This window comes from Cetorhinus maximus, chromosome 3 (assembly GCF_964194155.1).
Source record: "Cetorhinus maximus chromosome 3, sCetMax3.hap1.1, whole genome shotgun sequence".
NCBI classification, from domain to species: Eukaryota; Metazoa; Chordata; class Chondrichthyes; order Lamniformes; family Cetorhinidae; genus Cetorhinus; species Cetorhinus maximus.
The window spans coordinates 10984660-11008092 of NC_135881.1; the positions used below are offsets into that span (position 1 = coordinate 10984660).

At 42.7% G+C, this 23433-nt stretch overlaps 2 protein-coding genes across 6 annotated transcripts in view; one reads left to right on the plus strand and one right to left on the minus strand.

Moving 5' to 3' along the window:
- LOC144675940 (E3 ubiquitin-protein ligase TRIM7-like) overlaps nucleotides 1–13248 on the minus strand; it is a 254406-nt gene extending 241158 nt beyond the window's left edge. For 2 of the 3 annotated variants that reach the window (XR_013575212.1, XM_078536469.1), the window contains exon 1: nucleotides 13134–13248. The gene's annotated coding sequence lies outside the window, so the exon portion shown is untranslated. Of the gene's footprint in view, nucleotides 1–9831; nucleotides 9997–13133 lie in introns of all 3 variants that reach the window. The other variant, XM_078536462.1, reaches the window with a different exon arrangement.
- Nucleotides 13249–13457: 209 nt separating this feature from the next.
- ctdspla (CTD (carboxy-terminal domain, RNA polymerase II, polypeptide A) small phosphatase-like a) overlaps nucleotides 13458–23433 on the plus strand; it is a 190745-nt gene continuing 180769 nt past the window's right edge. For all 3 annotated transcript variants that reach the window (XM_078536481.1, XM_078536488.1, XM_078536494.1), the window contains exon 1: nucleotides 13458–13618. In XM_078536481.1, coding sequence (XP_078392607.1) covers nucleotides 13549–13618 — 70 coding nt within the window. In that variant the 5' untranslated portion in view covers nucleotides 13458–13548. The remainder of the gene's footprint in view (nucleotides 13619–23433) is intronic.

Consider the following 23433-nt stretch of genomic DNA (forward strand, 5'->3'; position numbering starts at 1 on the left):
GTAATACAGCTTGAGAACATGTTATTCAGCCCGTCCAGTCATGTTGATGTTTACCCTAATCGTTAGACGGCGTAGTGGTATTGTCACTGGACTAGTAATCCAAAGACCCAGGGTCTGGGGACCCGGGTTTGAATCCTGCCACAGCAGATGATGAAATTTGAATTCAATAAAAATCTGGAATTAAAAGTCTAATGATGACCATGAAACCATTACCCATTGTCGTAAAAACCCATCTGGTATAGGGAAGAAAATCTATTGTCCTTGCCTGGTCTAGCCTACATGTGACTCCAGACCCACAGCAATGTGGTTGACTCTTAAATGCTCTCTGAAAGCAAGCCACTCAGATGTAACAAACTGCTACAAAGTCACAAAAAAGGAATGAAAATCAACCTAGGCACTGGAACGGCAATCTCAGCTCTATCTAACAACTCTTATTAACATCTGCGGGCTTGTGCCAAAATTGGGAGAGCTGTCTCACAGACTAGTCAAGCAACAGCCTGACATAGTCATCCTCACGGAATCATACCATACAGATAATGTCCACCATCACCATCCCTGGGTAAGTCCAGAGGTGGCGGTACAGTGATATACAGTCAGGAGGGAGTTGCCCTCTGAGTCCTCAACATCGACTCCAGACCCCATGAAGTCTCATGGCATCAGGTCAAACATGGGCAAGGAAACCTCCTGCTGATTACCACGTATCGCCCTCTCTCAGCTGATGAATCAGTGCTCCTTCATGTTGAACACCACTTGGAGGAAGAACTGAGGGTGGCAAAGGCACAGAATGTACTCTGGGTGGGGAACTTCAATGTCCTCCAAGAGTGGCTCGGTAGCACCACTACTGACCGAGCTGGCCGAGTCCTAAATTACATAGCTGCTAGACTGGGTCTGCGGCAGGTGATGAGGGAAAAACATACTTGGCTTCATCCTCACCAATCTGTCTGCCGCAGATGCATCTGTCCATGTCAGTATCAGCAGGAGTGACCATCGCACAGTCATTGTGGAGATGAAGTCCCGCCTTCAAATTGAGGATACCCTCCATCGTATTGTGTGGCACTACCACCGTGCTAAATGGGATAGATTTCGAACAGATCTAGCAACTCAAGACTGGGGATCCATGAGACGCTGTGGGCCATCAGCAGCTGCAGAATTGTACTCGAACACAATATGTAACCTCATCCCCCACTCTACTATTACCATCAAGCCAGGGGATCAACCCTGGTTCAATGAAGAGTGCAGGAGGGCATGCCAGGAGCAGCACCAGGCATACCTAAAAATGAGGTGTCAACCTGGTGAAGCTATAACACAGGACTACTTGCGTGCCAAACAGCATAAGCAGCAAGTGATAGAGCTAAGCGATCCCATAACCAATGGATCAGATCTAAGCTTTGCAGTCCTGCCACATCCAGTCGTGAATGGTGGTGGACAATTAACCAATTCAATGGAGGAGGAGGCTCCACAAATATCCCCATCCTCAATGATGGAGGAGCCCAGCACATCAGCGCAAAAGTTAAGGCTGAAGCATTTGCAACAATCTTCAGCCAGAAGTGCCGAGTGGATGATCTGTCTTGGCCTCCTCCGGAGGTCCCCAGCATCACAGATGTCAGTCTTCAGCCAATTTGATTCACTCCCCATATCATCAAAACACGGCTGAAGGCACTGGATACTGCAAAGCCTATGGGTCCTGACAATATTCCGGCAATAGCACTGAAGACTTGTGCTCCAAAACTTGCTGCGTCCCTAGCCAAGCTGTTCTAGTAAAGCTACAACACTGGCATCTAACCCGGCTATGTGGAAAATTGCCCAGGTATGTCCCGTACACAAAAAGGACAAATCCAACCTGGCCAATTACCGCCCCATCAGTCTACTCTCCATCATCAGTAAGGTAATGGAAGGGGTCATCAACAGTGCTATCAAGCAGCACTTGCTTTGCAACAACCTGCTCACTGACGCCCAGTTTGGGTTCCACCAGGGCTACTCAGCTCCTGACCTCATTACAGCCTTGGTTCAAACATGAACAAAAGAGCTGAACTCCCGAGGTGAGGTGAGTGTGACTGCCCTTGAAATCAAGGCAGCATTTGACCGAGTGTGACATCAAGGAGCCCTAGCAAAACTGGAGTCAATGGGAATCAGGGGGGAAACTCTCCACTGGTTGGAGTCATACCTAGCACAAAGGAAGGTGGTTGTGGTTGTTGGAGGTCAGTCATCTCAGCTCCAGGACATCACTGCAGAAGTTCCTCAGGGTAGTGTCCTTGGCCCAACCATCTTCAGCTGCTTCATCAATGACCTTCCTTCCAGCATAAGGTCAGAAGTGGGGATGTTTGCTGATGATTGCACAATGTTCAGCACCATTCACAACTCCTCAGATACTGAAGCAGTCTATGTCCAAATGCAGCAAGACCTGGACAATGTCCAGGCTTGGGCTGACAAGTGACAAGTAACATTCGCGCCACACAAGTGTCAGGCAATGACCATCTCCAACAATAGAGAATCCAGCCATCGCCCCTTGATTTTCAATGGCATTACCTTCACTATCAACATCCTGGGGGTTACCATTGACCAGAAACTGAACTGGATTGGCATATAAATACTGTGGCTACAAGAGCAGGTCAGAGACTAGGAATCCTGTGATGAGTAACTCACTTCTTGACTCCCCAAAGCCTGTCCACCATCTACAAGGCATGAGTCAGGAGTGTGATGGAATACTCCCCACTTGCCTAGATGAGTGCAGATCCCACAACACTGAAGAAGCTGGACACTGTCCAGGACAAAATAGTCTGCTTGATTGGCACCACATCCACAAACATTCAGTCCCTTCACCACCAATGCACAGTAGCAGCAGTGTTCACCATTTACAAGATGCACTGCAGGAATTCATCAAGGCTCTTTAGACAGCACCTTCCAAATCCACGACCACTATCATCTAGAAGGACAAGAGCAACAGATAGATGAGAACACCACCACTTGGAAGTTTCCCTCCAAGTCACTCACCATCCTGATTTGGAAATATATCGCCGTTTCTTCACTGTTGTTGGGTCAAAATCCTGGAACTCCCTCCCTAACAGCACTGTGGGTGTACCTACACCACATGGACTGCAGCGGTTCAAGAAGACAGCTCACCACCACCTTCTCAAGGGCAACTAGGAATGGGCAATAAATGCCAGTGAAGCCCACATCCCTTGAATGAATAAAAAAAATAAGGCCCTTTGAGCCTGCTCTGTCATTCAATATGTTTATGACTGATATTCTGCCTCAACTTCACTTTCCTGTACTAAGTAGTCATTGAAATATAGTGGAGTAAAATTTCTTTTAAATCCTTGAGTTGAATTTACACCCAATATAGGGGCAAGAACATAGGTGGAAAGGTGAGCAATTTCGTGCTGCCAGGACCCTCCCGCCAGCCTTCCCGAGCCATTTTTCTGGAGGCGGAATCAAGGGCGGAAGGGTTTCCACCCACAAAAAGTGGGTAGCCAATTAAGTTAAGTTGAAGGCCAACTATGAGAAATTTCTAGTTGGCTGGCAGGCTTCCCTGGCATCAGGAACAGACCAGTTGCCTGGAGGCAGTCATCTGGCAGCTGACCAGGGGGTGCTAGTGCTCTAAGCAGGCTCTGAGGCCCTTGCTGCCTACCTGGTCACAGCTGAGACCGCAGGCCAACCTTCCCCCCTCCACTATTGTGGCCCAACAGTTGTGGCTATTTTTTAATTCAAAAGTTTTGAAAGTGCTGAGAGGACACTTCAAGACGGAGGCTCCCCTACTTGAAACAGCATGCTGCAGCTATTGGCTCTCCAGCTTTGAGAGCCCGCCTGCCATCCTTAATTGGACACGAGCGCAGCCTCTTCCCACTAATTGGCCAATTCAGGGAAAATCACTGCTGGGTGGCTGCTCCCTACACAGTGCAGGGTCGGGACCCTTATTTGACCCGACATCGGAGTGTCATCCTAAAATGCAAAATCTGGTCCTTGCGTCTGTGAGTGAATTAAAGAAGGTCAATGCTAAGCTAAACAGACAAAAATTCTTAAATTTTCTAACAATCTTGTCTAATGGGTGATGTTATTCTCTCTGTATTTGTCGAGGCATAAAGGTGTGCATAAACTAGTTGTCCAGAATTAACAGTAACCCTGAGTTTGGCGATCACTCAGTCCAGGGACTGTCTGTTTTCGTAAGAATTCATGAATTACAGCCAAGTTGCACTCATGGAAGAGCATGCATGTGTTTCTTTTTACACACTTAAAAGGATCAATGACTGAAAAGGTGGAGGGAAATGGATGGATGACTGTCTGCTTCTATCTGCATTTAAATAATTTCAAGTCACATTAAAATGCCTTGTAAGACTCTTAAGTCATTTGTCAATGTTTTATTTAGGATAGAACTATAAAAGTGGAGGAAGAGATGGTGCACAGTGTCATGTTTTAGTAGGTCTCTGATTTATGTTGCGGCTCATCAATATGATGAGAGATTTGGGATGGGAAAAGATGGTGAAGTTTAAGCTGTTAGATAGGAGAACTGGGAGGCATGTCATGCTGTCTATTTGTAAGCCACTTAAATTGATGATGTGCTGTTGGTTACAGGAATATGAGCCTCCCATCACCTTCAGCACGTTGAAAATTCTAACATCTCCTTATGTGGTCGTGTTTTGTTTTATAATGCCTCTGTGAAGAACATTTTATTACATTAAATGTGCTATATAAATATAAGTTCGTATTATTGTGAATGGAACATATCCTGTGCCTATGACAGTATCTCTGACACAGCTAATTGGGTGTCCCAATAATAGGGGGAAAGGTAGTTGGGTTGGAAACGTAAACTAACAATGACAGTTTCTGGAAAAAGTTTACAATGCAATGTGCCAACGTTTCTCCAAAGCAGCCACCATGACAGCTTTTGGTTTATAGCTCCTGGAGGAACCAAGCCTTCTGCTAAAGTGCCTAACCTGATAATGATACCCTTTCAATGAAGAGTTTATGGGCTGTGTCACACCTCGTTGAACTTGAAGGGCTGCATTAGTAAGTAGTTTTAATTGCATGCAGACAGTATCTTCTGTTGGAAAAACCAATCTCATTTGTGGGACTTATCTGTGACAGTGCAAAGGCGGGCAAGACAGTGGCGTGTGTTGTTTTGGCTCTCCATTTGAGCAACGCCAAAAGCAATGACAACTAAAGAAGAACCTCACTCACTAAGATTGCTTCCATTGCAACCAGACAACCAGAGGAGGAATGGAAAAGTAGGAAGCTGCAGGGATGGAAGGAACCATTCAAAATCACAGCCAAAAATATAGGCATTTAACCCACTGTTGTCCACATTAACAGCGTCTCTGAGCTATTGTAAAATACTAAGTAAAAATAAACACCAAAAAATGGATTTTATGTATCTCAACAATCTGATTTGGCTGCTTATGGTAGCAAAGCTGAGTCAAAATCCCTTTTTATCGAGATTTGTCTCCCAAAAGTCACTGTAATGAGCCCTCAGATTGCATAACCTTATGATGACTCATTGGGTATATACATGCTAATGTGGTACCGTGCCGTACGGGCCAAGAGTGTTTCATTTTCATTCCATAGTATGTATTGCGGTAATTATTCTCTGCTAAGGACAGCAATATAATTTCTGCAATTAAATCAGCCTCTCAAAAATCAAGGCTGACACTCCATTATTGAAGGAGTGTTCCGCTGGGTGGGACATGCCATTTGTATAAAAAACAGAGAAAAAAACCAAAAAACTGTTGAAGGGTCATGAGGACCCGAAACGTCAACTCTTTTCTTCTCCGCCGATGCTGCCAGACCTGCTGAGTTTTTCCAGGTAATTCTGTTTTTGTTTTGTATGCGATTTGTATGCCTGACACTAGACTCCTGAAGCAACTGCTTTACTCAGAACTCGGTCACGGCAGATGACTTGCAGGAGGACAGCGGAAATGTTTTATGGATGTTCTCAAAACATCCCTGAAGGGGTCAAACATTGCCAGGGACTCGTGGGAGTCCCTAGCTTGTGACCGACCAAAATGGAGAAGGTTTATTCATGTCGAAAGACTTTGTTGGGAATTCGCAGAGGCAAAGTTGAGGCTCCGGAGAGAGTGCACAAACCTCAAAACAACTCATCTGCCCAACCCTTCAAGCACCACCTGGCCCGTAGATGGCAGGGACTGCAGATCGTGCATTGGACTCATCAGCCATCTCAGCATCCATTGAACTGGAGTGGAAGCAAGTCATCCTTGATCCCAAGAGACTGCCTAGGAAGAAGCCGAAGGGAGTGCTGCACTGTTGGAGGTGCTGTCTTTAAGATGACGGGTCAAACTGAGGTAAAACAGAAAACGTTGGAAACACTCAGCAGATCAGGAAGCAGCTGTGGAGAGAAAAACCAGTTAATGCTTCAGTTCTGTGATCTTTCATCAGAACTGAGGAATGTTAGAAATGTAATAGGTTTTGAGGAGGTCTAAGTGTTCAGGGGAGGTCAAACTGAGGCCCTGCGCCTCAGATGGATGTAAAGGGTACCATGGTATTATTTTGAAGAGCAGCATGAGAGTTATCTCCGGTGTTCTGGCCAATATTTATCCCTCAATCAACATCACTAAAATACTGTCACATGGGTTGCCACATTTCCTACATTGCAACAGTGAATACACTTCAAAAGTACTTCATTATTTGTAAACTGCTTTGGGATGACCTGGGGTTGCCAAGGGTGCCGTATAAATGCGACACTTTCTTTTATGATTTCTGCACTTCACTCGAGCTCCTTGGAGTTGACGAAAGAAATAAAGCACGTGCCAGGCTTTTTTTCCTCATTGATACCTGGTGATCCTATATATTGAAACTTCAGATGAAGACATATTTGGGTTTGATATGTGATACCTCTCACAGTTGAACAGTCCTCTAACAGTTATGTCAAGGCTCGCTCGTGAAAAACAGCTACTTTGATGATCTAGGAACAGCTGTTGGTTTCTGGAAACACCAGTTTTCAGAAGAGTCAAAGAGAATTGCGAAGGTGGGAGAATGAACACAATGTATATAGGAACAGTAAACTTCACAGATCATAATTAATGTGGCAGATATTGTGTTCAGTGTTTGAGTGAATGTGCGACTATCACAATTTAGCTCTTATATTGGAGTTAAGGCAGGCTTCATAACTTGACTAAAAGCAAAATTCCGCGGATGCTGGAAATCTGAAACAAAAACAGAAAATGTCAGAAAACTCAACAGGTTTGACAGCATCCGTGGAGAGAGAAACAGAGCTAACGCATCGAGTCTGTATGGCCATACCGGCATTTTCTGTTTTTTGTTTGTTTTATAACTTGACTGTTGTCCTAAATGCATTGGATTAAGGAGGTGAACTATTCTCAGCATCAAATACTCCAGATCAGGTAAAGTTGAGCTCAGATGTAGACCGCAAACTTTGTTTATTCTCTCATTAGATGGTAGTCTTGAACTTGCTAGGAACTTGGCTGATATCTAATTTATACAAAAAAAAGTACTGCGGATGCTGTAAATCTGAAATAGAAACAAAAAATGCTGGAAATACTCAACAGGTCATGCAGCATCTGTAGAGAGAGAAACAGAGTTAATGTTTCAGGTCACCTCTGAGTGAAAAAAGTTGTGCGTTCAGGTCACAGTCCAGAAACTTGAGCACATAATCTAGACTGACACTCCAGTGCAGTACTGAGAGTGTGCTGCACTGTCACAGGTGCCATGTTTTGAATGAGATGTTAAACTGGGAGCCCCGCTACCCTCTCAGGTGGACATAAAATACCCTATGACATTATTTGAAGAGCAGAAGTTGAGTTTTCCCCAGTGACCTGGCCAATATTATCCTTCAACTAATCTTTTTAAAACACAGTTTACCTGGTCATTATCTCATTGTTGTTTGCAAAATCTTGCTGCATGCAGACTGGCTTCCAAATTTCTCTACATTACAGCAGCTTCCTTGGCTGTAAAGTATTTTGGGACATCTTGAGGTCATGAAAGGTGCTATATAAATTCAAGTCTTTTCTTTTCATACTACAGAAAGAATACTGAAACACTTGAGGGTTATCTAGTCACATCTGATGGGCTCACGATTCAACTCTTGAACCTTGTCCTTTTATGCTCTTGACAACATTACATTCAAGCAAGGTATGAACTTTTATATGTACGTCAACGTTGTCCAGTATTTCTTTCCACTGTCACTTGAGTGTCAACTTGGCTCAGCTGGTAGTCACCTCAAACTTAACGTCGTAGGTTCAAGCCCCATACCAGGTTGTCAGCGCATGCTCTAGGGTAACATTTTGCTTAGAGAGTGTTGCATTGTTGAGGTTCTGCTTTTCTGGTCATCTACTTGCTCAGGTGGATGTAAAAGATTCCAGAGCATTATTTGAAGAAGAACGGGAGAATGCTCCAGGTGTCCTAGTCAACATTCATCCCTCTTTCAACACCACCAAAATACAGATCACTGAGCCATTTATTTTATTTACTGTTTGTGAGTTTGTGGTGGTCTTTTGCAAATTACATGCTGAGTTTGCCTATGTAACAGCAGTGACTATAGGGGAGCTTTAACCCCTAAAAATGACTGGGTTTGGGTTAGGTGAGATGTTAATCTCAAACCTGAACCCAATCCACCTCAAACCTGCCCGCTTCTGGTTTTAACAGAGGCAGGAAACCAACTTACTTCCAGGAAGTGGGCCATCATTAAATAATTTAGTGAGACCTTTGATTTTATCTCTCCTCTGGCTTTAATGCTGGGCAACCGGGTTCTCTGGCCTTGGAAAGCTGGCAGCTAAAGGGAGATGAGGAAGAAGTGTCTCTGCTTGCGGGCCAGGAGGAGCAGGAGTGCTTCACCAGGCCCCTCAAGATAACCTGCCTCCCCCTCCGCAATTGGACCTCCACCCGCCCTCCTCACAGACATTCTATATCTGTCCCTCATCACTCCAACCTACCATGATCACTCTTGACCCTCCAAACCGCAACCCTCTTGCGATCTCTAACTCAAGCAGCAGGAAACCTGGTCCTGGGCTGTGACCTCTTCTGCATTGTTGCCTGCCTGACAAACTTGTCTGTCGATCAAGCTGGTCTTTGGGCGAGGAACCTGTTTAAAGAAAATGCACGCTATGGAGTTAAAACTCTACAACTTTTGGTGGGGGAGGGGGAACAAATCGCCCTAGCACCCACCCATCCCCATCGGATTGTGGATGCCACCCCCACCTTCTCAAGGGCATTTAGGGATGGGCAATAAATGCTGGCCCAGCCAGCGAAGCCCACATCCCGTGAAGGAATAAAAAAATTAAAAAAAAATAAACTTTAAAGGTCCATACTTCAAAAGTAGATCATTGGCTGCACTAGCACCTTGGTAAGTTATGGGGATGTGTTATGGGGATACATAGCTAAAAACTTCTTCATTCCTGATTTCACAATCTGCACAATCACACGTTCAATCTAACTGCAAAATATCTGCATCCTCCCTAATACTGGGGTGATTGTCAAATCTTCTGTCAGGTCTATCCGTGACTCACCTTCAATCTATCACAGTTTCATCACATCCAGATAATTTCTCCAATGCATTCTTCACCTGCCATTTGACTCCAATTCATCTGGGACTCTAAGACACATATTCTGCCCACAGATCTGCTCATCTGTTACCCCTGTATTTTACAACTCCCTGTTCACAGAGCCTTGACTTCAAAGTCTTCATCCTTTTCGAGGCCATGTCCCTCTCTACTGTTGCAATCCCCATAAGCTGTATGTTCCTGTGCCATCGGTTTCACCAATGTTGATCTACTGAGCATTACCTTCTCCTTCTGCTCCCATTGGTGGAAAAGCATTTAGTTAGTAGGCCCCACACTCCAGAATTCCATTCCTGAAGCCACTCACCTTGCGATATCTTTCCCCATCTTCAAAGTCTTCCTTAACTCATTTGCGAGGTCCTAGTTCATCTTTTCTCTTGGTCAGGTTTGACTTCCAAGTACAGCGTGCGTGCTGCACTGTCGGAGGTGTCATCCTTCAGATGTGATGCTAAACCGAGGCTCCATCTGCCCTCTTGGGTGGATGTAAAAGATCCCATGGCACTTTATCAAAGAAGAGCAGAGAGTCCTCCCCAGTATCCTGGCCAATAATTATCCCTTAAACCAACATCGTTAAAAACAGATTATCTAGTTATTATCATTTTGTTGTTTGTGGGAGCTTGCTGTGCACAAACTAGCTTCGAAATCTCTTGCAATACAACAGTGATTAGTTTCAAAAGTACTTCACTGGTATGTACATTGCAATAGGTTTGGGGGGCAGAGCTGTCAATTACAATAAGATGGCCAACTGTCTAAAAGGAAGGCTGCAGCCAGCATGTGGGCAGGTTTCCAGATTTTGTATCCAGTGGTGAAGAGGGGCAACATCCTCCGCAGGAAGGGCAGAACCCTGAGCTTCAGGAGGGTACGGAGAGGAAAGATGGGCAGGAAGGCAATGGAGGTCAAACACTCAACACAGGATTGACTGCCAAAGCTGGAGTTACCTGGTGACCCAGTGCTGCTGGAGACTGTGGCTCTCCAGGCAGATGGTCATAGACATCTGAGCCCTCACCACTGAAGACCCTCACACCTTGTGGCACTGGTCACCATGCATGCCCTGTCAGTATCGTCAAAGTCACTGTGGCTTTGAACTTCTTCACTTTCCTTCTAGGTATCAGCTGTGGACCTTGGCGGCATCTCACAAACGGCAGCACATCACTACATTGCTGGTCACTGATGCCCTCTTTGCCAGAGCTGGACAGCACGTTCATCTAAAGACAGACAGAGTCTTGCAGGGACAGAGGCCATTGGGTTTTGCCAACACTGCTGGATTCCCCCAGGTGCAGGGCACCATCAATTCCATCTGTGTGACCACCAAGGTACCCAGTGGCCAGCCAGTGAGATCCATCAGCAGGAAGAGCTTCCACTCCCTCAATGACCAACTGGTCTGCGACCACAGGCAGAGCTTCCGCCATGTGTGTGCTCGTTTTCCCTGAGGCTACCATGACTCCTTCATGCTTTTCCTGTGGCTTCCTCAGATCTTCACTCCAGCCCCCAAACTATGTGGATGGATCTTAGGGGATAAGGAATATGGTTACTCACCCCTCTATGGGAGCCCCATGCAGAGATACAACCAATGCCAATGGCTCAGGGCAACCATTGAGCAGGCCATCAGGCTTCTGGAGATGCAATTCTGGTGCTCAGACAGGTCGGGTGGTGTCCTCCAACACCCTCCTGCATGGGTCTTGGTCCTTGTGGTGGTCTGCTCTGCCCTGCTCTCCATTACATGACACTCCAGAGACGTGAGTCCCTGGAAGCAGACAGCTTGTTGGAGGAGGAGAAGGGGCTTAGAAAGGAACAAGAAGAGGAAGTGGAAGGAGACGATGATGAACAGAGAGATACCCTTGCTGCGTGACGAGATGAGCTCCTCATGACATTCTCCGGGGAGAAGACCTCACTCCTCTCCATAGGCCTCTAGCATTAGATCCAGATCAGCATCGATGAAGTGAGGGGCTGCCCTACCCCAGATGCCAGGCCTCTGGCTCCTCTGTGACATCTCATTTCCCTCTGGTTCAGTGTAAAGCTTTAGCACAAACCACAGATTTCTCCTTTAGGACAACCAGCAGCCTAAATGACGCTGCCATGGGAATCTAAATGAGACTCCTTCTGACCCACCTCCGTCCCACCCCCCAGTGGCTCTAATTGGGCAGGAAACCTTCCTGCATACCAATTATGGCTTCCCCCCAGGCGAAAATCTGAGCTTGAATCAACTTCCTGTGTAGGTAGGTTACTGACCCAAAAACAGAAGTGTGACAGCGCCCAATTTCTTTTTATGGGGTATTATTTGGGTTCCATTTACCACCTACATAAGTGCTGAAATTGGGACCTTCCTTTGAAAGGTTGGGGGGGATTGCATGCTTAGAATCATAGAAAGATCCAAACTCAAGAGGTAATTCGGCCCATTGTGCTTGTGCTAGCTCTATGAAACAGCTATCCAATGAGTCCCGCTTGCACCTTAAATCTCCCTTTGCTTTGTGGTTTGATCATCCCAGTCATGATTGTCTGGTACAGCTGCATTTTTGCAGGAGGGGGCGGCGAGAGGAGGTCGCAGAGTGATAAATTAGATTAATCCACACCGCTATCAGAGGACTAATTTTATTATCGAGGGACAACTCTTGGGACAAATGCCCCAAAAAGTGCCCACTCGGGCGCTCTGTTAACCTTCGGCGGGGGGCGGGGTAAGGAAAGAGAAATAGTCTGCAGCTAAAAGCTGGTTTTGCAATAGCCATATTAAAGGCTCTCTGCAGTTCCAGGACATTTGAATGGGACGATGTTTGGCTATGCCAATTAAAACCTCCTCGAAGTGCACAGTCTCTCCCTGTAATGTGTGGCTTTTTTGCCACACTTTAATTCAGGCAGCTACAGAGTGGCCGAGTTAAGAGGAGGTGGAGTGGAAGTTGGTTGTGTATTGGGGGGGGTAGAAGTTGGTTGTGTATTGGGTGTAGGGGGGGGGAAACGACATTCTTATGCAGAGCATTAGCTCGGATTTCTTTCCTGAAGTATTATTATTATTTTTAGGCGGGGGTGTGTGAGCAGGGAGGAGTCGATGCTGTGCTGGATTTGGTGCCGTCGTCCTTGCTGATGATCATCTTGCACTGGAGCGAGAGGGAGGGAGAGGGAGAAAAAAAAACAGCCCAAAAAAAAAACCTCCCTAAAGGCCGGGAAGTTGTGAGGAAAGAAAGAAAGTAGAGAGAGAGAGAGAGGAAAAGAGAAGGGACGAGGTGGGGGGGGGAAAAAAGGGAGGAGGAGGAGGAGGAGGAGTGGGGAGGGGAAGGAAAGTGGAAGAAGGGTTTCTTGAAACAGACGGCGCACATTTTCTTGTTGTTTTTGAATCTGAGAGAAGTTCCAGCTCCTCCATATTGGAGACCAAACGACGACGTTTGACAAGAAATAATATATAAAGGGGAAGAGAGGAGGAGGAGGAGGGAGAAAAAAAAAACCAAGCCAGAAGGAGAGACGACGCCAGAGGGGAAAAGAGAGAGAGAGAAAAAAAAACATTTTTTTTTTAAAAAAAAACGCAATCGAGGCTTCGGGAGATCAAGAAACATTATTTTTTTTTTCCTCTTCAGCATTTAACGTCGGATAAAATTGGGTTTGAAATCTCTCAGCACTCACCGGACAGCTCGGCTTCTTCCTCTCTCTCTCTCTCTCTCTCCGGGCCGCGGGCGAAAGGCGGTTATTTTTTGAATTCTCCTGACATAAACAATATAAATGGTCGATTGACTGAAAAAAAATCTTATTTTTTTCTAGGGGGGGGCGGGCGGGGGGGGAGGGGAAAGGAAAGTTGCAGAGCATTATATTTTCTGCTATTTTTTTAAAAAAAAAGTATTTAAATTTTCCACCCTTTTTTTTTTGGCCTGTGGCGCATATATATATATATATATATATGTATTAATAAATAATTTTTTTTTTCTTTTTTTGGGGGGGGGGGGGGGTGGGTGGGTAAAAGGAACATATTGTTTGTTTTCGGTGCATTTTCTGAAGGAAATCGCGGAGGGCCCGACGGCCGAAAGCAGAAAGGGTTTGTTCGATGGACAGCACGTCCATTATAACGCAGGTCAGCAAAGAGGATGAGATTATTTCATCGTCCCAGGAAAAAGGTAAGAGATTGGTCATCTTTGCTCGTCTTTTATTAAACAACCCTTACACCCACAGCAGGACAAATATTGTGAAATGTTGGGGAAATTTGGGGGGGAGGGGAAAGCTGAGGGAGTCCTCTGAGTTTGAAAAGTGCAGACCAACGTTGTCTTATCCAAGTTTAGATGCCTTTTATTTTGGTCATTTTTTTTTAAAAGGAAATGCTGATTTAATTTTCCTTCTCATTGAAAGCCCGAAAAAAAAAGGGCCAAAATGCGACTTGTAAAGAAAACCTTCATGGAGAAAGATCATTTCAGTTTTGGATTTCCTCTCCCTTCCAGCTGAAAGTCATTATTTTTCAGTTGTTCTTTGGGAGGAAAAATGAATCGCAGTTAAGATGAGTACATCAATTAATTGTAGTCGAGATAGTGGAGATCTGCCCCCCTCCCAAAGTGTTTATTTTTTTTTAGATTTTTGTACGTGAGTTGCAAAAGTATCGTTAGTTTTGTTTACGGTCCGGATTAACCAGTTAATTTTGTTTTGAACTTGTAAGGCACTCTGTTACAACAAGAAAAAAATAAGTGCAGTGTTTTGGTGTGAGTTCTTTCCCACCTACTCTGGATTGTCATCTCCCACAAAAGTTGAAAGAGAGAGAGAGAGAGAAAATAGCTCCAAAAAAGTTAAAATAGAGATTGGGGAAATAGTGCTTCCTCTGACTCAGCGCAACCACTTGATGGTTTTTCACCTAAGGGAAGAAACAAAAATGTGCATTTGCTTCTGATTTAGAAGAGGGAGGCAGCGTTCTAGATTTGGTGAAAAAATATGTTACAATAGGATTGGATTAATTTAAAATATGATAACTCATATGGTTCATATTAGGAACAAGTTTTTTTTTTAGGTTATATGCCTGTGTTTCAAACCAGGATCTAGGGCATCCTTTTTTTTTGCAGGGAATGGAACATGTAGATGAGGCTTGAATATATTATGTCAGAATAAATAGTCACTTGCATAATTGTGTGGAGTTTTGCTTCAGAAGAACATTTTTAGTTTTAAAAAAAAAGACTTCATGGCAAGCATTTTAAAATCAATGTTTTCCTGACCTGATACTCAGAAATCTGAGCACCATCAAAAGCATGGGAGGGAACTGCCCCTTCCATAGTATTGAGAAGGCTCCCTGTAAAATAAATTTGCCAAAAGTACTTAGCCATTTTTATGTAGTTTTATTTTGCTTGCGAGTTTGAAGTTTTGTGTTTTACTGCATATAATTATTTCCTTCTGTAGTAATTTCAGGAATTTCCATTACATTCAGTATTCCCAAGAGGGAGGTTTTAATAAAAATCCAGGGAATGTTAATTCCAGACAAGTACTTAAGCATGTGTGGTCTGGAATTAGCTGAAATATCGTTTGTATTTCCACACTTTCGCTTCTCTTGTAATAACAAAAATGTATCTTTTAAAAATGATGCAGATGTGTGATTAGAAATGAGAGCTTGTCATAGTGCAGTAGTGTGATATGATTAATACCTGCACTCATCAGGTTGACCGTAACTCCCCTTGTGACTTTGTCAATCTCAAAGTAACTGGTCAGCTCGGTCTGTGTAGATATAATTTGTCAAATCCTGCCTGGCCGAATGGGATGATGCCTTGTGTATATGCAGTCTTTCATGTTTTCATAGCTTAAAGTGAAACAACACAATTGATATCCAGACCCACCTACTGGTTTTATGAAGACGTAGCAGGAAATGTGTATGATATAAAATATTTGTGAAAGTTTGTTTCTTTAACTCACTCCACTATTGGGTTGTGTTGCTGCCTTATATTTTTTCCCAAAAAATACAGGCTATAGTCTTCCTTTAAAAATACCTTGCCAGTACCCATGTCATGGTGTGCTTTCCAGTTCTTTCTGTTGAGTAAGGTCTTGTGATAGGAAACTGGAGGTTAATGCTGCCGAGCTTCAGTTAACTTTCTAAATGGTTCCCTTTGTGCATGCTTTTAGCTTAGCGCTGTTTTTCCTTAATTTGAAAAAGGAACATATCCTTTTGTAAAAGGTTAAATCCTTCTTGGATTACAAGGCTGACATGGTATATGCAGTACTGTGACGTTTGGTGACATTTTCACAACATGGCTCTGCCACCAGGGCACTCCTTCATCTTGTGCCAGCCCCATTGTTTTTGACTTGTTTCAGAATGATAATTCCATATACAGTAACATTAATCCAGCAAATATTGCACCAAGATTTTTTAAGCAGTGTTATGAACGTTTCTGTGCTATTTTGTTCATAATTAAAATTCCCTTTGAGTTTTCAGTGGTAGGCTGTCCAAATGAGTTTTGTTGAATAGTAGTTGAATGGAAATATACAATACCACTGTGTGCTTTATTGTCACATATACATGTGACCAGTTTTCTGAGGATGATTTCATGATAGATGTTTTATGATGGTACCAATCCAACTTGAAAAGAACACTTTGCCTGATTAATTAAAATTAAAAATGCCCTAATCTGTCAGAGCTATTACTTTACTATTAATCATACTTGCTCAACATGGTGACACTCCCACAGTAACAAGAGGAGCCATTGCTGTTTAAAAAAAACTGGCCAGAGAAATTTCCTGATCATCTGGCTGTGAGTTACATTATAGTTGTCAAACCTTGCAACATGAAAGCCTCCTATATTAAAGGATCTGTAATATAATGTATAAATTGGAATATTCCAAAGTGGTATGTCATCTTAAGGTTCAGATGTGAGAGCCATTTAAGATTTACAATCTGAATTTCTGGGCTGAGATTATTCATTTGTAATGATGATGCTCAGGTTTTGGTTTTTTACATGCTGGCATGCATGCTGAGGCTTTGTTGTAATTGTGTATTGATTATTATCTACATAAACCAATAAGGCTGGAAGTTAAATATACCAGGTTGTGAGGTCTACAGGAAGGTTGGGAAAATGATAGAGGAGGAAGAGTAGTCTTAGTGATTCAGGATGAAATTGCTTCAATTATAAGAAGATTAATGAGAGATAAGCAAGCTATATGGAGACTATATGGGTTATTATAAGAAGAAAACGATTTGAGACTGTAGTAGGAGTTGTGTATAGGCATCTTAAGTAGCAGCTCTTAAATGTTAGATTGTATAAATGCAGAAATTAGACAAATATGTAATAAAGGCAGAGCGTTTTTATGGAGGGCTTAACTTTCATATAGATTGGAATAAGCAGACTAGTACATGTCAAAAAGGTAGTGAATTTTTTGTGTGTCCCGGATAGTTTTATGTAATAATGTAGATTACTGTGTACAGCATTGGTCACCTTATTTAAGGAAGGATGTAAATGCGTTGGAAGCAGTTCAGAGAAGATTTACCAGACTAATACCTGGAATGGGTGGGTTGTCTTATGAGGAAAGGTTGGACAGGCTAGGCTTGTATCTGCTGCAGTTTAGAAGAGTAAGAGGCGACTTGATTGAAACATGTAAGATCCTGAGAAGTCTTTGTCAAGGGTGGATGTGGAGAGGATTTCCTCTTGTAGGAGAATGTAAAACTCAGGGTCACTGTTTTAAAAATAAGGGGTCGCCCATTTAAAATGGAGATGAGGCGAAATTATTTTCTGAGGGCCATGAGTCTTTGGAACTCTCTTCCTGAAAAGGCGGTGGAAGCAGAATCTTTGAATATTTTTAAGGCAAAGGTGGATATATTCTTGAAGGCAGAGGGGCATGTTAGTGGGGTGGTGAAAAAGGCATATGGGACACTTGCCTTTATCAGTCGAGGCATAGATTACAAAAGTAGGGAGGTCATGTTAGATTTGTATAGAACCTTGGTGAGGCCACAGATGGAGTACTGTGTGCAGTTCTGGTCGCCACATTATAGGAAGGGTGTGCTTGCACTGGAGGGGGTGCAGAGGAGATTCACCAGGATGTTGCCTGGGATGAAACATTTAAGTTATGAAGAGAGGTTGGATAGACTTGGGTTGTTTTCGTTGGAGCAGAGAAGACTGAGGGGCGACCTGATCAAGGGGTACAAGATTATGAGGGGCATGGACAGGGTGGATAGGGAGCAGCTGTTCCCCTTAGTTGAAGGGTCAGTCACGAGGGGACATAAGTTCAAGGTGAGGGGCAGGAGGTTTAGGGGGGATGTGAGGAAAAACCTTTTTACCCAGAGGGTGGTGATGGTCTGGAATGCACTGTCTGGGAGGGTGGTGGAGGCGGGTTGCCTTACATCCTTTAAAAAGTACCTGGATGAACACTTGACACATCGTAACATTCAAGGCTATGGGCCAAATGCTGGTAAATGGGATTAGGTAGGTAGGTCAGGTGTTTCTCACGTGTCGGTGCTGACTCAATGGGCCGAAGGGCCTCTTCTACACTCTGTGATTTTGTAAGCAAGGGGGTGATGGGTTATTGGGAGTAGGTGAGGTGCAGATTTGATGTTACTATCAGATCAGCCATGCTCTTATTAAATGGCGGAGCAGGCTCGAGGAGCCAAATAGCCTACTCCTGCTCCTGGTTCGTATGTTCATAATATGTCTTGGAACTAATAAAAGGGCTAGCCATATCAGATTTAGTAATGAATAATAGACCAGATCTAGTCAATAGCCTTACGGTGCGTGAATATTTATCAAATTATGATTATAATATGATCGTGATCAACCTTTCAAACACTCGGTAGAAACGTGAAACAGCAACTTCTAAATTTAGGCAAGGCTTATTCAATAGGACGAGACAGAGACTGTCCACAGTAAACTGGGAACATCTGTTGATGGATAAAACAAGTAAAGATTAATGGGAGATGTTCAAAAACAAATTTAAGGTCATAGAGGAACAATTTATACCCCTAAAGGGCAAGAGCTTTATTTGTCAAAAAAAGCTGCGGATGGCTAAAGAGGCAACATAAAACTGAAAGAAAAATACAAAAATGCAGAACTCAGCACACATCCTGGCAAAGTGCATAGTAAGACTTACAAAAGGGAGTATAAAAAGAAACTTGCAAGGAGTATCAAAATCAACACATTTTTACAATTGCATTAGGAAATAGAGAGTGGTCTGGAACATTGTGGGCCCCTTAAACTCAACAGTGATATTGTCAGTGAAAACAAGGACGTGATGGACATGCTGAATAATTGCTTTGTATTAGTATTTACATTAGGGGAAGAGGTCAGCATGCTGGACAACCCAAGGAAACTAATATTGAATCAGGTATAGGAAGTCACCAAAATTAACGTAAACAAAGTAACAGTAATGAAGGAGATAAGTGACATCTCCAGGACCAGACAGTTTTCATCCCAGGATTTTAAAGGAAATGTGTAACCTTCCAGGGTCCTCTTGATTTGGGAATGGTTCCTTTAGATTGAAAAATTGCGCACGTCGCTCTCCTGTTTAAGAAAGGAGAGAAGGGGAAACCAGGGAATTATATACCAGTTAGCTAACATCTGTTGACAGGAAATAACTGGAGCCTATAAATAAGCATAGGGTGATTGAACGCCTTAAATTTTCAACTGATTAGAGGGGCAGTATGTCTGACAGATCTGTTTGACCCTTTGTTAACCAAAGATAATGAGGGATATGGAGTTGGGTCACAGATCTCAAATGGTTGGCAGAACAGGCTCGAGGGGCTAAATGGCTTAGTCCTGTTCCCGTGTTCCTATAACTTGTCCATGACAGACTATTAATACCCTTATGTGAAGAGTTATTTCTGCCAAGACCATAACATGTTTTCAACTCGACGTGCATTCTGCATCAACCAAATTCTTCACTTAGAGTTTTGGTCTGTAAACTTGCTATGCGAAATCTCATAGAGATAAAAGCAAAGAACAGCGGATGCTGGAAATCCAAAACAAAAACAAAAATACCTGGAAAAACTCAGCAGGTCTGGCAGCATCGGTGGAGAGGAGCACAGTTGACGTTTCGAGTCCTCATGACCCTTCAACAGAACTAAGTAAAAATAGAAAATATATATATTATATTTCACCCCTTTTCTATTTTTACTTAGTTCTGTTGAAGGGTCATGAGGACTCGAAATGTCAACTGTGTTTCTCTTCACCGATGCTGCCAGACCTGCTGAGTTTTTCCAGGTATTTTTGTTTTTGTGATGCGAAATTTCATGGTATTTTCAGTTTACAGAGCTTGCTTTGTGTGTATAAGTATGTATTGATTTGATGTTAGCTGTATAAACATAAAATTGAGGTTGGGTCTGTGCCTGCCTTCCAGAAAGGTGGCTTTTTGTCTTCAATCCGCCTATTACATTAATATGTTCATAAAATTCAAAAAATCCTTTGGAGCTGTTAACAACTCCCTCCTGTGGACCATTGAACCTGGAGATGGTTATAACTTTTCAAATGCATTATTTTATATCTCTCTTGAATTTTCTCCAAGTTCATGAATTTCAAAGGCTGTTGGTATATTTTAAGCTGGTGATGTGCTGGACTCCAGAAGCAGACTGAAGCATGAAAGAGTGGAAATGGGCTGGTCTTGGGTGAAATGGAACTGAAAGTGAGTGTATAGACTTAGCTGGATTCTTTGTTGTCAGGACAGAATGTAATTTTTAAGGATTGGCCACTTACTGCTGCACCTGAGCTTGTGTTATTCTGAATGCGTCCTTGTTTAATTTCTGTAAATAAATTAAAATTCACCACATTGATTAGCTTGAGTCCTCTGGAGTGGGTTGGAGAGAAGTGAAGTGCATTAGGCACCAGCGATCTAGGATTGTGCGAGTACCAAGGAGTAGAAAAGCACAGGGCTGCAGGCTTCTCTTTGTACAGGAGATGAGATCCACTTGTGGGAAGTACGGTGATAATGTTGCAAAAGGGAACAGCTTCATACCTTGAATTTACATCACGTATGTAGTAGCAAGTTGTGAGAGATGCCTGCCTTGTGACACCTTCCAACGCCCTAACTTACTGAAGAGTGAATGAAAATAACTTATGTTTGGTATGCACACACAAGAGGCTGGTAGTAACTCTTGTTTTCAAAAAAAAATATTCTAGAAGGAAATGGTGTGATATCTCCAAATTGCTTATTAGCTCAGATTGACAGTTGTTGCTGCTGCTGCATGTGGGTGTTTCGGCTGGATTGGTGCCCCAATCCAATATCAACCAAATAAAATAAACGGCCACCCTATTATCAGCCTTTTGTGTAATGTGAATCTGAAGGATGTAAGAATTTTGGGACTCTGAATATTGTGTAAATGTGGTTATAGATTTGATTTCTCAGTTTATGATGACTTCTTACTGTCAACTGCAGCTTCATTGGTAGCATTCTTACCTCCGAGTAGGAAGATTGTGGATTCAAATCCCACTCCTGGACTTGAGCATAAAAATTGAGGCTGACATTACAGTATGGTACTGAGTTAGTGCTATTCTGTCTTTTGAGTGAGATGCATCGTCTGCCTTCAGGTAAATGTAAAAGATCCCATGGCATTATTTCAAAGAAGAGCAGGAGAGTTATCTGTAGTGTTCTGGCCAATATTTATCCCTCAATCAACATCACAAAAAAAAATAGATGACCTGGTGAGTGTCACATTGCTGATTATGGGAGCTCACTGTGCCAATTGGCTCCCTCGTTTCTTGAATTACAGCAGTGACTACGCATCAAAAGTACTTCATTGGCTGTAAAATAATTTAGGATGTTCTGAGGCTGTGAAAGATGCTACATAAGTGCAAGTCTTATATTACTTTCTTTTTCTTCTTGATTGGCGTGCTTTTTGTTAAGTAAGGGCATTAAGGGATGTGAATTGAAAGCAGGTAAACTCAGGCCTGTTTCTTAATATCCTAACAGACTTGAGGGACTCGATGGCTTACCTCTGTCTAAAATATGACATTTTTTAATGCTGAAATATTGTCAGGTTCCTGAGTGGAATATAAGGATCTCAATCTGAATTACTCTGTCGTCCACTTTTTGTTTCCGTGATATGACCCTAATCCAAACTCATACGCCTTAACTCATGAGCAACAAGGTGTAACAGGCAGATCTGTGAGTGAAATGTAGGTTGTCGATTACTTGTAGACAAAATAATCTATTTAGCTGCAAATTTTGAATTGCCAACTGGGAACAAAGTTATGATTTATTTCATAGGGCCTTGTGTTTTGCAAATGGGTGAAGGTGGAATTGATGTCAGCAAGACATCAAGGTTGATGAGATCTTTTCTTGTTATTTCATATGTTCATTTGTCACTAAGATTACAAGAACTTGTACACTTTTTCTCATTATGCTTAGAATAAAACGCTTGTTTAAAGCAGCAGAGTGGTGCAGTGTGCTGGAGTATCAATTTGCAGTGTCACAAAATGGTAAGATGTAAACCCCCCTATTTGTTGAGTTGATGCCCTTGGCTATGTCACTTCGGACCAGTAAAGGCACTGAGAGAAGATGCGCTTCTTGACAAGTGCTGCCCTCGAGTCCATCATCCCCTGCACTCGCTGACCTACATTTTTAATTGAAAATTCTCACCTTTCCTGCCCAAATAACTCCTTTCACTTGGTGTCAATTTTTTGTCTGAATCTCCACTGAAGCTAGATCTACATTTTTCAAGAAGCTTCCATGAAATCTATTTAATTTAAACGATACCAACTTTCTCCAGACAGTGTCTTTCAACTTTGTTATGGTAGAAAACACTAAAGTTGCATAATATATTTATTTGGAGACAACTGACTGGGAAGGCGACCGAATGGCACTTGAAATCAAAAGATAATTAAATTTGTGTATTTTAGCCTTCAGATCTGGTGAACGGTTTGCAGGGCTAATAATGTGAACTCATTTTACAGATGCATCCTAAATATTTTTATTAAGTTTTTCCCTCCAAAAACAAACTTCAAAGGCCTTAGATATGAAGGTTGATTATGCACAGATTTAACTGCTCATACATGCGTAATCCTAAGTAATAGTAAACCTGTATCCCTCTGTGCTCATCCTGCTGTTAAGAAACAGTTTTATTTGAAGAATAAATCTCACTGAATGTGCTGCTTTGGAATAGTGAATAGAGTTTCTCTGGTTGGCTGGAAGATCTTACCCCTCCAGCTCTCTCCATTCCCTAAGAGCCAGTGCTACCTAGAGAATATTCATTGACAGAAAAAAATAAGGAAGTGAGGCCATTTAAGAATTTAGCCGGTGGCCTTTTCAGTATGTTAGGCTTATTAAAACTACAGGATTTTGGTGTATATTCAGGGGCAGCTCTTTTTGATTCCTTGATTATTATAATAATCTAGCCACTAATTATTTAAGTTGCTTTGCAAAGTCATAGAAACATTGCATTTTGTCGTAGACTAGCTTATTTAACTGGGAACTACCTTCACCTAAATTGCTTTGATGTTCTTAAATATTGTACGTGAGAGGGGAGATTGATTTTGGTGTTCATACCTTCTCTTCCCTGTGCTTTCAATCTGATGATTTGCTATTTTTATTGTACAATAGTCCACCTTTCGACAGTTAATTTCAAATTTGGAAGCATGGGTCATCTGAATACAGGAAGAAAAATGAGAGTCGGTGGTGTTATGTGATGTTCTTCTACAAATATCCTGCTATTTATCAAGGTTTTATTCCTTGAAGACTCAGAATATGTTTTAAATAGCTCTGCTATATAGTGCTGTACTCCACTCTCCCTACATGTTTTCAATTATAGAGCTTTCTGTGTGTACGGCAAAGCATTTTTCAGCTCGAGTTCAAATCATCTTGTCTTGATGCTGTTTGAAGGCCGTGCGGTTAAGCACTCTAACTTACCCTGAGAGACATATCTGATCACAACCTCAATGTTGTCATCTTGTTTCTAGTCAAAGTTTAATGAGATCAATATTATTTTGGAGACAGGAGATCCATTGTATGTCAGCATTTCAAAAACATGAAGTACATGGGGACAGATAACAAT